At 39.6% G+C, this 15,645-nt stretch overlaps 1 protein-coding gene across 1 annotated transcript in view; it reads left to right on the top strand.

The window, feature by feature from the left end:
* The first annotated feature begins 910 nt into the window (after positions 1–910).
* Positions 911–15,645, top strand: part of TM9SF2 (transmembrane 9 superfamily member 2) — a 66,597-nt gene continuing 51,862 nt past the window's right edge. Inside the window, exon 1 of the mRNA XM_040487164.1 lies at positions 911–1,267. Coding sequence (XP_040343098.1) covers positions 1,100–1,267 — 168 coding nt within the window. The 5' untranslated portion in view covers positions 911–1,099. The remainder of the gene's footprint in view (positions 1,268–15,645) is intronic.

The following is a 15,645-nucleotide window of genomic DNA, read 5'->3' as shown; positions in this document are numbered from 1 at the left end:
TCTTAATGTTTTATTTATTTTTGAGAGAGAGCGCAAGCGGGGGGGGGGGGGGGCAGAGAGAGTGAAGGAAGATTGGAAGCAGGTTCTGCGCGGTCAGCAGGGAGCCTGAGGTGGGGCTCGAACCCACAAACCATAAGATCACCAAAAGCAAGTTGCTCCTTGAAAAATACTCAAGAAAACTCACACCCCCAACACACGCAAATGCAGAAGTTCACATACAAACACGGATATCGTGTCAGGTCAATAAGTGACAGAAACTTGCTTTAGGGTGGTCATACCAGATTGCTATTTCACTTTCCTAATTAAACTTTTTTTCCCCCCCCCCCCCCGTCTTCCTTTGCAAGGAAATGCCAACACTACCTTCTTCTGTTCGCCTACTCCCATTTTTCTCCCCACCTCATTTCCACTCATCTTTAAAGTGATCTTGTTCATTCTGTGTAATCACTGTCCCACACAAGAATGTCCCATGGCATCCAATACTTGGAACCTGTCCGTACTAACACCTGAATAACTATTTCAGACTTTCTGGCTAGTTTTTCCCCATTTGTTTCCTTAGCCTGCTCCCAACCAGGTGTCTCCCAAACTTCTTCCCGCCTCCATTATCAAGTACTTTCTGAAGCACCAAGTCTGTAACAGGAATGCCGCGGGCAGTGTGGTGAGGAAACCTGAAGATATGGGAAATTGAGCTAAGGCAGCTAGCCGGGGCACCAGCCCGACAAGTGGAATGCTCCTGGACACCCCCAAGAGAGCACTAAATCGGAATTTGGGATGGGACCGAGAACGCGGAAGCAAGCAACCACCTACTCGGCCCCCTGAAAACCTGGAAAGTGGATTTCCTCCACGATCCCTCCCGGAAACTCCTCGGGGCGCTTGCGGCCCCTTTCACTGAGCATGTGCAGGCGGCGTTGCGCATGCTCTATCGAGCTCCGGTTCGGTTTCTGTTGCGGGACCCGCGGTGTTTCCTAGCGCAACCGGAACTGTCCATCGCGGGCCCGGCCTCCTTCAGCTCCCGCGGTGTTGTAGTCGTCTCCGAGCCTCCGCGTCCCTCCTTCCCTCTTCACCCCCTCAGCTCGGCTGCCCTTTCCCCGAAACAGCCGTCATGAGCGCGAGGCTGCCGGCGTTGTCTCCACCTCGGTGGTCGGGGCTGTTGCTGCTGTCGCTGCTGCTGGGGGCGGCCCCAGGCCCGCGTCCGGGCGCCGCCTTCTACCTGCCCGGCCTGGCGCCCGTCAACTTCTGCGACGAAGAAAAGAAGAGCGACGAGTGCAAGGTGGGTGAGGCCTGGCGGACCTTGAGTGCTCTGACCGAAGGGGAGGTCACCCTTACCCGGGGAGCTGGGTTCCGAGGGAAGGGGGCGTAGCTGGGAAGGGGGGGTCAAGTGTCCCGAGAAGCGCTTGGGATCGCCCCGGCCCTAGGTCGGAGGTTCTGGAACGGCCTTTTGGGGGATAGATTCTGCGGGACTCCGTGGGCCTCAGGCTCGCCTCCCGTCTAGAGAACCAGGTAGCGCGAGCCGCTGTATTCCGTTTGCCTGGAAACGGGGACTATGTATGTATGGCGCTCCCTGTGAGTTGGGTGCTTGCGGGTCAGCAAGCGTTCCATGAATGAGTGTTCGCTCACAGCCCTATGTCCAGGTTTTCCAGTTACTTTTTATTTCATTGCTTCCGGTTTTATTCTACTTTCCTGGAACTCCTGGTTGGTTTTGAGAGCTTGTTTCTTTCTGAGACTTTGATATTTTAACTTCACGCTTAGCAGATGATTCGTTACTTGTGAATTGTAACAACTGCATTAATAAAGAGTTGCGGTAATGGTTGAGACCGATAATTTCTATCTCTTAGGTTAAAAAACATTTTTTAGTATAAAACAATTTGTAAGATCCCACTATTTAGTTTCTCTGAGATTGTTTTAAACACTTCACAGAAGCAGAGGACAGGAGAAACTGGTGTTTTCTTCCTAGGGCAAAATCTTGAAAACTTTGATCTCTTACGACGTTTACTCTAGGTTTTCAGTTTAACTGGTAGTGAAAGAGGCATAAGTAACTTCCTTTTAGATTATTCGGTATAGAGCGTGACAGTATATATACATAACACAATTATTTTAAGTTGCTAACACCATTGGGGCATGAGGATCTCTAAAACCATTTATAATTTTAACAATTCAAATAATCATTCAGCAAACTTTTACAGTCTATAAATAGGTTTATTTACTAAGTTTGATTTTATTTTTAAAAGCTGGTGTTTATTTTATTACTACTAGTTTTACTGTAGCTGTGAATTTCAAGCTTATTTTAGGGCATTAAATAAGCTATTAAGTTTTTCATAGCATTTTACAGTTTCAGTTTTAAAATCTTGTGTCTCTAAAAATGTCTAAGGATCTTTAATGTTTATTCAAGTTGACAGTTACCACTTGCATTCTGTAACTTTCATGCCCTGCAGTGCAAGAGGCTTTCACTCTTTGGAGTAATGACTGAAAGAATGTATATAGTGCTTACGAGTGGAAAAGAGAACTAGTCTTGAAAGCACACTGGTTTTTCCATTAAATATTTTAGTAACCAACCTTTAAAACCTAGTGTTTGGTCTTTAAATTTAAATTCAACAGCAATCCTATATTCCTAGTGCCTTAGAGACAAAAAATGTATCCCTGTCTTCTAGGGACCTCAAAGTAAAGGGCATAAGCTTATGAACAGATTATTGAAATCTGATATGTTACAAAAGATGTATGTCCAAAGTGCTTTAAAACACAAATGACGAAACATCTGTGGATTGGAGTCTTTAGGGAGGAAGTGACATTTGAGATGGACTTCAGAAAATGAATATGACTGAAATTTACAGTTGGTTTGCCACTTAGATTTTTGTTTTCTCAATAGGACCTTCTTAGGTCCTACTTTTAGGGCCTTAGTACTTAAAAGTAGCTACTTTTAAGTTAACTTTTGATTAATTTCAGGGAGTCCTTTGGGATTTTTAATTTTCAAAGCTACAGGGATAAAACAAGTCAAAACAAAAAAATTTTTTTTTTTTTCTGAAGCGTTTGGATTTCGTCTTTGTTGCCAGCTGCTCTCACATCTTGGTCAAAGGAAACTATTCTTAGGAGAGCAGAAAGATGTACCTTTTGCACTTTTTTTCCTACAATTTGACTAACTGGGATGGAGAATTTGAAGTAAACTTCAGTATATCTTCTTGTTGCCTCTCAAAGGAGAAAAACAGTAAATAATTCAAATTTTCATTACTTCATTCAGGGTATTTACAGTTTTTTTCTCATCTAGTCCATATTTAAAGAGGACAGTCACGTATATACTGTTGAGAAAAGCTGAAGGGAATTTTGGGGGGTGTGGGGGGAGAGTGCAAGCGGGGAAGGAGCAGAGAGAGGGGACAGAGATCCAAAGTGGGCTCTGTGCTGACAGGCTGACAGCAGTGAGCCTGATGTGGGGCTCGAACTCATGAGCCGGGAGATCATGACCTGAGCTGAAGTTGGATGCTCAACCCACTGAGCCAACCAGGTGCCCTGGGAATTATTTTTAAAATAAATAATGAAAAGTAAAATGTTGTGGATGGGAAAAATTATTTTCAGAAGATGCTGTTAGAATAGGGAATCAGGAGTTAGATGAATTGGGTAGGACACTGATACTGTTCCTATCATTTTTTTCCATCTGTAGAATAGGGATAATCTTATTTGATTATTATATATTTCCCTTGAAAAGTATTTTACATTTGTTTGAGAAAACACATATTTATTAGTTGTGATATTATAAAATGTTTATAAATATAGAGATGAAACAAGTATATCTTTAGCATATGTAATCTTTGTAGTGTAGTCATATTTACAGTGTCCTCCATTCAGCTCACTATGTACATTATTGAGAGACATTCAAAAGAACCCTGAGGATTTGGTCATTTTCTTCTCCCAAAATTATTTTATATTCAATTTGCTGGCAGAAATAGGAGTCCAGTGAACATAAAATTCTATTTATGATGCTCTAACTTCTGATTTATGATCTTTATAAGCCATCGTAAATACTGTGACTGTGTTCTGGTGGGTTCCTTTTTTTTTTTTTTTTAACTTACTATGATTATACGTATGTACATTTGAATATCAACATAGTACACATTCTTACTGGTTTTTATTGACCATATAGTATTTTATTCTATTACTGTGCTGTGGTTTGTTTAACCATTTCTTGCCTGTAGGGCATTGAGATTGGTCCCAATTTTTTTCCTTATAAATAACTTTGCTAGAGTATATTTAGCAGGAATTACTTGCATATTCCCAAAAATAAAATTACTAGGTCAAAGGCAAGAAGCAGTTTTATAGCTCTATTTAATATTGCCAGATTTCTCTCAAAAAAGATAGGTTTGATTTATATGCCTTTAGCTAAATGATTCCCTGGATCTCCACAATATTTTATCATTTTTATTTATCATTTTATTAACTATATGATGGTACTGAAAGCGTTTTTTTAAGTATTTATTAGAGAGAGAGAGCACAAGCAGTGTAGAGGCAGAGGGAGAGAATCCCAGGGAGGCTCCGTGTTGTCAGCTCACAGCCTGACTTTGGGGCTTGATCCCACAAACCCTGAGATCATGACCTGGGCTGAATTTGAGTCGGATTCTCAACTGACTTAGCCACCCAGGCACCCTGGTACTGGAAACATTTTTATTTTTTAATATTTTAAATTTTTTAACATTTATTTTTGAGAGAGAGAGAGAGACAGAGTGTGAGAGGGGGAGAGGCAGAGAGAGAGAGGAGACACAGAATCTGAAGCAGCTCCAGGTTCTGAGCTGTCAGCACAGAGCCCGACGTGGGGCTCGAACCCACGAACCGTGAGATCATAACCTGAGCTGAAGTCGGAAGCTCAACTGACTGAGCCACCCAGGCGCTCTGGTACCAAAAACATTTTTTTTTGTAAATTGTTTTTAACGTTTACTTATTTTTGAGAGAGAGAGAGAGCGCGAGCACAAGCAGGGGAGAGGCAGAGAGGGAGGGAGACACAGAATCCAAAGCAGGCTCCAGGCTCTGAGTTGTCAGCATGGAGCCTGAAGCAGAGCTCAAACCCACAAACTGTGAGATCATGACCTGAACTGAACGCTTGGCTGACCGAGCCACACAAGCACCCCCCGAAAACATTTTTAATGCTGTATTGCTTTCATTGCTATTAAGTTTTCTCTCTCTTTTTTCTTTTGTCTTTTGTTGTTAGCTTTTGAAACCATAGTAATAAAGGCTTAAACTGTGGTAATCTTGTCCTCTGGAATCCATTTTACTTTCTTAAAATCAAAGGACACTGTATTGACTACCATAAATAGAATAAAGCCCTGACCAGAAATTAATAGATCTGCACAGAGTAAAATGTGCAGTTCTAATCTACTTTGCAAAAGTTTGGATCATCTCTGTTAGCTGCTGCATCCTATTTAGCTTTAGATTGAGTCTTCAGTGTGCTGAGCGGCTCTCTGATGGCTAATAGCTGATTAGTGAGCAGTTCACGCTGCATTTAACTTCCAATTAATTGTTGGCTTGTCAACATGAAATCAGATGGAATAACTAAACTCTCCAAAACATCTGCCACTTTTTTACTGTTTATGGATTGTGTTCTTAGATGAAAGATTAAGATTTTCTTTCCTGTCCGGTAAGGAAAAATCACCAAATATACCCCATGGTATATAAAAAAAAAAAAAAAAAAAAAGAATGTTCAAGTTAATTAGTTTAACAACTTTTTGATAAAAATGAAACAATAAGAATCATAAGTTCTTTAAATTGAAGTATAGTTGACACACAATGTTAACATTAGTTTCAGGTGTGCAACAAAGTAATTAGACAAGTCTACAACTCTTACCATACAGCACTATTACAATACCACTGACTGTGTTCCCTATGGTGTACCTTTCATCCCTGTGACGTACTCATTCCATCTCATGCCATAACTGGAAGCCTGCACCTGCAACTCCATCCATTTTGCCTAACACTACATACCCTTCCCCTCTGGCAACCACCAGTTTGTTCTTTGTATTTATGGATCTGTTTCTGCTTCTTTTTTGTTGTTTATTCCTTTATTTTTCAGGTTCCATATATGAATGAAATCATCAGTATTTGTCTTTCTTTATCTGACTTATTTCACTTAGTTATAATACCCTCTAAGTTCGTCCATGTTATTGCAGATGGCAAGATCTCATTCTTTTTTATGGCTAAGTAATATTCTGTGTGTGTGTGTGTGTGTGTGTGTGTGTGTGTGTGTGTACACCATATTTTCTTTATCCATTCATGTATAGATGGGGACTTAGGTTGCTTCCATATCTTGGCTATTGTAAATAATGCTACAGTAACCATCGGGTGCATATATATTTTCAAATTAATGTTTTTGGTTGTTGTTTTTGTTTTTGTTTTTAAGGTAAATGCCCAGTAGTGGAATTACTGGATTGTATGGTATTTCTATTTTTAATTTTTTGAGGAACCTCCATCCTGTTTTCCACACTTCCACTGTTCCATCAACAGTGCACAAGTGTTCCTTTTCCTCCACATCCTTGCCATCGTTTGTTGTTTCTTGTCTTTTTGATTTTAGCCATTCTGACAAGTGTGAGGTGATATCTCATTGTGGTTTTGATTTCATTTCCCTGATTATGAGTGATGTTGAGCATCTTTTCATGTGTCTGTTGGCCATCTGCTTTTTAATTTTTTTTTAATTTTTTAATTTTTTAATTTTTTTTTTTAATTTTTTTTTCAACGTTTATTTATTTTTGGGACAGAGAGAGACAGAGCATGAACGGGGGAGGGGCAGAGAGAGAGGGAGACACAGAATCGGAAACAGGCTCCAGGCTCTGAGCCATCAGCCCAGAGCCTGACGCGGGGCTCGAACTCACGGACCACGAGATCGTGACCTGGCTGAAGTCGGACGCTTAACCGACTGCGCCACCCAGGTGCCCCGGCCATCTGCTTTTTTAATGTTTGTTTATTTTTGAAGGAGAGTGAGAGTAGAGAGAGAGGGACACACAGAATCCAAAGCAGGCTCCAGGCTTTGAACTGTCAGCACAGAGCCCAACGTGGGGCTTGAGATCATGACCTGAGCCAAAGTCAAACACTCCTGAGCCACCCAAGCGCCCCAAGTTCTTTATATATTTTAGACAATAACTTCTTATCGTATATATCTTCTCGCATTCAGTAGGTTGTCTTTTCATTTTGTTGGTTTCCTTTCCTTCCATTTTGTTGGTTTTCCATTTCCAAAGCAAAAGCTTTATATTTTGATGTAGTAGTCCCAATAGTTTATTTTTGCTTTTTTTTCCCCTTCCCTGAGGAAATATATCCACAAATATGTTGCTAAGACTGATGTCAAAGAGATTGCTGCCTGTGTTTTCTTCTGGGAGTTTTATGGTTTTAGGTTTTACATTTAGGTCTTTAATCTATTTTGAGTTTCTTTTTGTGTATGACATAAGAGTGGTTCAGTTTTCCAAGCACCATTCATTGAAGAGACTGTCTTTTCCCCATTGTAAATTCTTGCCTCCTTTGTTATAAATGAATTAGCCATATAAGCATGGCCTTGTTTCTGGGCACTCTTTCCTGTTTTATTGATCTGTGTGTCTGTTTTTGTGTCAGGATCATACTGTTTTGATTACTGTGGCTTTGTAGTATATCTTGAAATCTGGGATTGTAATGCCTTCAGCTCTGTACTTTCTCCAGATTGCTTTGGCTATTCAGAGACTTTGGTGGTTCCATACAAATTTTAGGTTGAATTGTTCTGGTTCTGTGAAAAATACTATTGGTATTTTGATAGGAATTACGTTGTATCTGTAGATTGTCTTAAGTAGCATGGACATTTTTTTTTAATGTTTATTTTTGAGAGGGTGCAAGCGGGGGAGGGGCAGAGAAAGAAGGATAGAGGATCCAAAGTGGGCTCTGCATGGAGCCCCGTGTGGGGCTTGAACTCACAAACCATGAGATCATGACTTGAGCTGAAGTCGGACGCTCAACCGACTGGGCCACCTAGGTGCCTTGAGGTAGTATGGACATGTTAACAATATTCTTCCTGTCCATGAGCATAATGTATCTTTCCATTTGTTTGTGTCATCTTTAGTTTCTTTCAGCAGTGTTGTATGGTTTTCAGAAAACAGGTCTTTTACCTACTTGGTTAAGTTTATTTCTAGATACTTTATTCTTTTGAGTGTAATTGTAAATGTCATTGTTTTCTTAATTTCCCTTTCTGCTACTTTGTTATTAGTGAATAGGAACGCAACAGGTTTCTGTATATTATTTTGTGTCCTGCAAATTTACTGAGTTCATTTATTACTTCTAATAGTTTTTTGGTAGAGTCCTTAAGGTTTTATGCACATTATCATGCTATCTGTCATAGTGAAGTTTTACCAGAATCGTACTTTTTTTCTTTTTTTCAGAATAGGACTTTTTAAAATGTTTATTTACTTTTGAGAGGGACAGATTGTGAATGCATGAGGGGCAGAGAGAGGGAGACACAGAGTCCAAAACAAGCTCCAGGCTCTGAGCTGTCAGCACAGAACTACATGTGGGGCTCAAACTCACCACGAGATCATGACTTGAGCTGAAGTCAGACTCCTAACTAACTGAGCCACCCAGGTGTCTCCAGAATCATACTTTTAAACATCCTTTCTTGGTAGTTATTTTTAGAAACATTTAATAAATTGTTATTTTGGGAGTAGTTGCCTATAAATATGGAATAAGTAAAATTTAAGAGAATAGTTCTAACTATTGCTTTGAACAGATAGAATGTATAATTACTTGTTTTAATTTGACCATAGATATAGTTTGAAGATTTTGAAATGTCTAAAAAATATATGATTACACATGAACTTACTGATATAATTGATATGTATTTACTTCTTGGTATTTAGTTTCATGTTATCAGAGTTTTCTTTGGAATAAGAGATTGACTCTTAGCTTCTAGAAACTAATCAGTGTATATGGGTTACTGATAATGTTTCATATATGAAATTTGGCATTGGGATGACTTTGACTATGATAAATTCACGTTCTAACAACTGTTTTTCCTTTCTGTGAAAAAGTACATGGAGCTTAGTTAGAAAGTTTGCTTTCAGAAATGAAATTTTTGAGTAAAATTATTTTAAAACCGTGATTGTTCTGGGGCGGTTGGGTCACTCAGTCGATGAAGCATCTGACTCTTGATTTTGGCTCAGATTGTGATCTCCCACTTCATGAGTGTGAGCTCCCTATCAGACTCTGCACTGACAGTGCAGAGCCTGCTTGGGATTCTGTCACCCTGCTTCTCTCTTTGCCCCTCCCCTGCTTGTGCTCTCTCTCTCTCTCTCTCTCAAAATAAATAAGCTTAAAAAAAAAAAACCTGTGGTTATTCATTACAGTGGATTTGGGAGCTAGGAATGGGGGAGCAAGCAAGGTCAATATGGATAAAGTACTGCCCTGCTGTTGGCTCTCCACAAAGGGAAGCCCTTCCAAAGGTATATATTTGAACATGTGAAACAAAGCCACAGACGTGGGCTTTATACCCCACACCCTCAACGTACTCACAGAGACACACATAAGTTCTAGAGACTGATCTGTACTCTGTGGATCTTAGAGCCCAATTCTTTAAGCTCCTACTTCCTATCCTTCCTCACTTTTTTTTTTTTTTTTTTAATCAGTGTCCTTTTAGAAAGTGTTAGAGGGGCACCTGGGTGGCTCAGTCGGTTAAGCGGCTGACTTCAGATCAGGTCATGATCTCGCGGTTCGTGAGTTCGAACCCCGTGTCGGGCTCTGTGCTGACAGCTCAGAGCCTGGAGCCTGTTTCAGATTCTGTGCCTCCCTCTCTCTCTGACCCTCCCCCATCTGTCTCTCTCTGTCTCAAAAATAAATAAATGTTTAAAAAAAATTTTTTTTAAGTGTTAGAGTTAATTGTAGCTACTTTAAATGTGCTCTACAAAGTTTTTCTTTGTTACCATTAAAATTAAGTATTGATGAAAGCCTTTGGAGGAAACTTTTGAAATATTTTTTCTTTGCTCTTATTCTCAACTTTCAAACCTATTTATTGCCCTATGCTAATCACAACAATAAAGACTACAATTTGTGTACTTTGTGTCTTAGTTAATCCTCTCAACAACCCTGTGATTTGTAAATGGGAAAACTGAAGCTGGATAAGATGTAGCAACACTCTGAAGTGTATATACCTAGCAAGTGGTGAAGCGAAGATGCGCCCCCTAGAGTGTGATTTTGACGTTTGGGCGCTGCTGTATGTTCCACACTGAGTACTCCCTACCTCTTCTGCCTTACTCTGGAGCTCCCTGGCTTCCACAATTGATGCAATTTTAACCTATGTAATTTTTGAGTTGTCAGATTTTGTATTTATTCCTTTCTTTGATACAATCTAAAATTGAAATTTTGTTTTTCAGTGAGATAGAGATAAAAGAAGCACCTTAGTATCTTAGGAAATCAGCTTCAAGGCATTGCTAGTTAGATAACTCAAAGTTCATGAGCATCCATTTATGAGTTCCACCATTTCCATTGGGATTGTTTTATCACGTCTGAGTTAAGATTTCCCTTTGGAAATTTTCCCACTGTGGACCTCTCCAATATTAAGCAGTTGAAATGTCCATAATTTTCCTTTTCTGTGGCTATGCCCTGATATCTCAAACCCTTTTATGATTAGTCAGTTGCTTTGAGTCTTATTCAAAGTCACATTTCTTCTCTGAATATTTCTTTCTACCTTGAAAACCAGTCATAGGTGTGGGTTAGGATAGATGTGACAGCAAGGAAGGTGGAATAAAGCAAAACAAGGGAACAAGAAAGTGAGAAAAATGCAGTTCTGTGGCATGACACACATGGCTTAAAGCAATAAAACGAAGTATAGTTGTGACCAAAGCTGGGATCACATGTAGAATGGGCAGATTAGGACCAGAAATAAAATTGTACATTTGGGGTGGGAAAGGATTTAGAAGGGAGACCATAGCACTCTAAATTAAATGAACTATTTCCATAAAAAATTTCTTAGGGTGGGATTGCTTTAGGATTTTTATGTAACTTCCTTGTACATTTATATGTACATATTTATATGTAAAGTGTTTAATGTTGTCACAGCTTTTCATGCTTATAATAACTCTGTTGGGACATTTTGAAAGTGGGAATGTGAAGTAACCTTTAAAGCATTTCAGTGATATTTTGGAGTTGGCTGTGTCCATTTAAGGCAGATTTCCAGGAGATGCACTTAATTAACTTTTGGATGGGAAATAAATATGTTTAGAGTGGAAAGTGACCATAAAATTAATCAAATATTGTCATTTTATAGCACATTGCTGTTTTAATGATAAAAAAACTAAATCCCTTGGAGATTCAGTAACTACCCAAGAATTTATAAATAACATTGTCACTTTTTTCTTTTACTTTCTTGAATGTATGTCTTATCTCTCCATCTGGATTAGAAATTCTTTGAAGACAAGTGTTCTGTCTTTTGTATTATTTCACTCACAATGTCTAGTATTATGGGCATTAAATAAATGTGTTGAATGAATGACTTTCTCGTGATTGTTCAGGATTTTTTGTTCTTGTACGTTTCAAATTCTGTTTCCTCCTATTTAATACTTATTTTGAAGTCATCTTTTCTTCTCTAGAACAGCTTTCCACACTAAATTTTAATCTTTCGTCTTTATTTCTTACTGCTTTGATTTGGCTTCTGTCACTGAAGTCTACTTTCAACTTTTACCTTTTTCCAACTTTTAATTGTGACACTTTTCAAAATTTAAAAAAGTTGACGGAATAGTATAAAGATCACCTGTATATCCATCTAGACCTCTGGAGCCAACAGTTGTTTATATTTTTCCTATTTGTTTTATCTGTGTATTTATATTTTTTAGGGATAAACGTCATGATGTTTATAGCATACTTTTGCTTTTTGTGAAACCACATAAACTCACTTTTTCTTTACAATTTTTAACATTTTCTCTATGCCATATTACAAGGATTTCATTCTTAAGATATTTTTTAAATATTCATTTACTTGGAGCAAGAGATGGGGGGAGGGGATTGGAGGGACAGAGAGAGAGGGAAGAGAGAATCCCAAGCAGGCTTCGTGCTGTCTGTGCAGAGCCCGAAGTGGGGCTTGATCTCACAACTGTGAGATCATGACCTGAGCCAAAATTGAGAGTTGGACACCAACCTAGGTGCCCCCTTAAAATATTTTTGAAATTTTGTGTTTGAATTTTTGTGTAAGAATTGATACTTAAGATAGAGATTTCTAAATGTAGCATATTTACAAATACGTTGTAAATTGCTCTTTTAATTTCAAAGAGAGGATGCAAGTGAGTGAGGGGCAGAGAGAGAGGGAGAGAGAATTCCATGAGGGGCAGAGAGAGAGAGAGGGAGAGAGAGAGAAGCGGGTCTCACCCAAAGCACGGCTCGAACTCACCTGAAGCAGGGATGGAACTCACGGACCTTGAGATCATGACCTGAGCCAAAGTTAGGATGCTTAACCAACTGAGCCACCCAGGCACTCAGCTCTATTCCTTGTTAAAGATATCATTAATTGTAATTTACGTTTCTTAGCATGTTGTGAGACAATAATTCTCAAATTTTCAGATTCTTCCAATTTAAAGGAAGAATGAAAGTGCCACAGAAATAGCCAAGATGAACTGAATATACAAGGTGTGTTTTGATTAGTTTACTGAATAATAGAAAAAGGTCCATAATTTCATGGTGATATCTGTGACAAACTAACTTTCCTATAAGAGTAAGTGTGAAAAAGTGTCAGAAGAGACAAGAAGGAAAAGACGTACAGGACTGAGAGCAGCAGAGGTGAAAAGTGATGGTAGCAGCACTTGAGTTCACGTAGTTTTTTGAGTCAGCAATCCAGTTTTTGAACTTATGTCCTTAAAGTAGAGCAAGCAATTCCTAGTTCATAAGGTTATTAGGAGAATTGTGCGTGGTAACTCTTACCTGCCCCTTCCCTGGGCTAATAGCTGAGAAGAGGTCAATTAATGGGCAGAAACAGTAGATCAGAAGGCTACCGTCTTAGTGTCCTTTAATGGGAAGGAGGAGAAACTCCCCATGTTATCCTTATACTAACAAATATTCAGATTCAGTAATGTCCATTTTCTCTGAAATAATAGTAGTAGCTATGTTTATTTAGTCATTATCTTACAATTCTTGTGTGCCAACTGTAGACCAGCTTCTGTATTGTTACCTGTTTTGTTATTTCATTTCTCAAATTCAAAATTACTACTTGATGAAAAGCACATATTTATTAAAAGTAGTAGACTTAGGATTTGAAATGAATTCAGGAATCTGGTGCTATGCAGCCTCCAATCTGAAGTTGTGTTCCCTGCTTATGTGTTGGGTGTAAAAATAAACTCTGTTTTTAGGTGAAAGATTTGTGAGAAGGATTGTTCTTTGGAGTTTGGCTATTTTGGAAAATTTTGTGGGCAGCCTTTTAAATCACAAGGCAAGGCTAAAACATATGTTTTGTAACTCTTTTGTTATTAGGAGTAGAATTTGAAGCTACTTTACCAGGTCAGGAAAAGTTGACAGATAAAATTAATTTAATGGGAATTTGATATTAGATAAAATGCCATGGATAAGATGAGTAAAAACTAATAATGTGCAAATAAAGTAGGAAGGGGAAGTGTGTGTGGGTCTCTGCGCTATAGACCAAAATGAGTATGTGGGAGTAATTAGTCAAGTGATACTAAATTATATAAACAGAAGACTAACATGATATCTTCAATAAAATTTTCCTGATTTGTGGAGTTATTCAAAATACACTTAACAGTAGATTTAGAGGGAGCCAGTAAATGTAATTTCTAAAATTTTGACAAGATTGTCTTTTAAAAAGATTAAATTGGAATTTAAACTGGTATGGGTTAGCTTGGGCAGAGTAGGCTAGGCAGTAAATTCATGGGGAATGCTGAAATCCGTGGGAGATAGAGACAGACTTCCAGGACAAGTGCCTGAGGCCTATTTGGATCTTAAATTTAGTGAAAAGAATACACGTGAGATGTTTTAATGTGCCAGCAGTATTAAGTTGCCATGTGTAACACACTGTAAAGTCACTGGGACTGTATTTCCTGGAGTGCTCTTAAATCTAAGAGAGCAAAGAGTGGAGCACCTGGGTGGCTCAGTCAGTTAAACATCCGGTGTTGGCTTAGGCCCATCTCACCACTTGTGAGGTCAAGCCCCGCATCGGGCTCTCTGCCGTCAATGCAAGCCCCGCATCTGGCTTTCTGCTGTCAGTGCGGAACCCACTTCGGACCCTCTGTCCATCTCTCTCTGCCCCTCCTATGCTGGCATTCTGTCTCTCTCTCAAAAATAAATAAACATTTAAAAAAAGAGATGGGGCACCTGGGTGGCTCAGTCGGTTGAGCATCCGACTTCAGCTCAGGTCATGATCTCTTTACGGTTGGTGGGTTCGGGTCCCACGTTAGGCTCTGTGCTGACGGCTCAGAACCTGGAGTCTGCTTCAGATTCTATTCTGTGTCTCCCTCTCTCTCTCTGTCCCTCCCCTGTTCACACTCTGTCTCTCTTTCAAAAATAAATAAACATAAAAAATTTTTAAAGAAAATAATAAAATAAAAAATAAAAGAGAGCAAAAAGTAAATTAATTTGGTCATGGACAAGTTAAAAAGGTATACTTTAAGAAAATCAAATAATAGGGGCGCCTGGGTGGCACAGTCGGTTAAGCGTCCGACTTCAGCCAGGTCACGATCTCGCGGTCCGGGAGTTCGAGCCCCGCGTCGGGCTCTGGGCTGATGGCTCGGAGCCTGGAGCCTGTTTCCGATTCTGTGTCTCCCTCTCTCTCTGCCCCTCCCCCGTTCATGCTCTGTCTCTCTCTGTCCCAAAAATAAATAAACGTTGGAAAAAAAAATTAAAAAAAAAAAAAAAAAGAAAATCAAATAATATATTTTTGAGATGATGAGTTGTGAGCTATCATTTATAGAACATGGGAAAGAGATGAAGAATGTCATTGAAGCATTTATGCTAATGGCCAAAAGGCTAATGAAAAACAATGTCATTCTATGTATACATGACACTTTGATGTCTAAACCTTGAATTTTGCCTGTAATTCTTTTTTCTTTTTTAACGTTTATTTCTGAGGGAGAGAGAGAGACCGAGTGTGAGTAGGGGAGGGGCAGAGAGAGGGGGAGACACAGAATCCGAAGCAGGCTCCAGGGTCTGAGCCATCAGCACAGAGCCCGACACGGGGCTCAAACCCACACACCGGGAGATCATGACCTGAGCCGAAGTCAGATGCTTAACTGACTGAGCCACCCAGGTGCCCCTCTGCCTGTAATTCTTAATGACATACCTTTTTTTTTTTTTTTAATTTTTTTTCAACGTTTATTTATTTTTGGGACAGAGAGAGACAGAGCATGAACAGGGGAGGGGCAGAGAGAGAGGGAGACACAGAATCGGAAACAGGCTCCAGGCTCTGAGCCATCAGCCCAGAGCCCGACGCGGGTCTCGAACTCACGGACCGCAAGATCGTGACCTGGCTGAAGTCGGACGCTAAACCGACTGCGCCACCCAGGCGCCCCTATGACATACCTTTTAAGAAAGATATGAGAGTAGGGTGAGGTCCTGAGAAAAGCAGCTGGCATGATCAAGGAGATAATTGAAAAGATTAAGACCTTTCTGTTTTGAAAGATTAATACTCAAAGGAGATAGGAGAAAGTCAGAAAATGAAAATAGGGTTTTCTCTCACTG

Source organism: Herpailurus yagouaroundi, unplaced genomic scaffold (genome assembly GCF_014898765.1).
Source record: "Herpailurus yagouaroundi ecotype Mexico unplaced genomic scaffold, PumYag 164, whole genome shotgun sequence".
NCBI lineage: Eukaryota > Metazoa > Chordata > Mammalia > Carnivora > Felidae > Herpailurus > Herpailurus yagouaroundi.
Note: the sequence above shows the minus strand (reverse complement) of the source record. Positions and strands in the feature narration are given on the sequence as shown.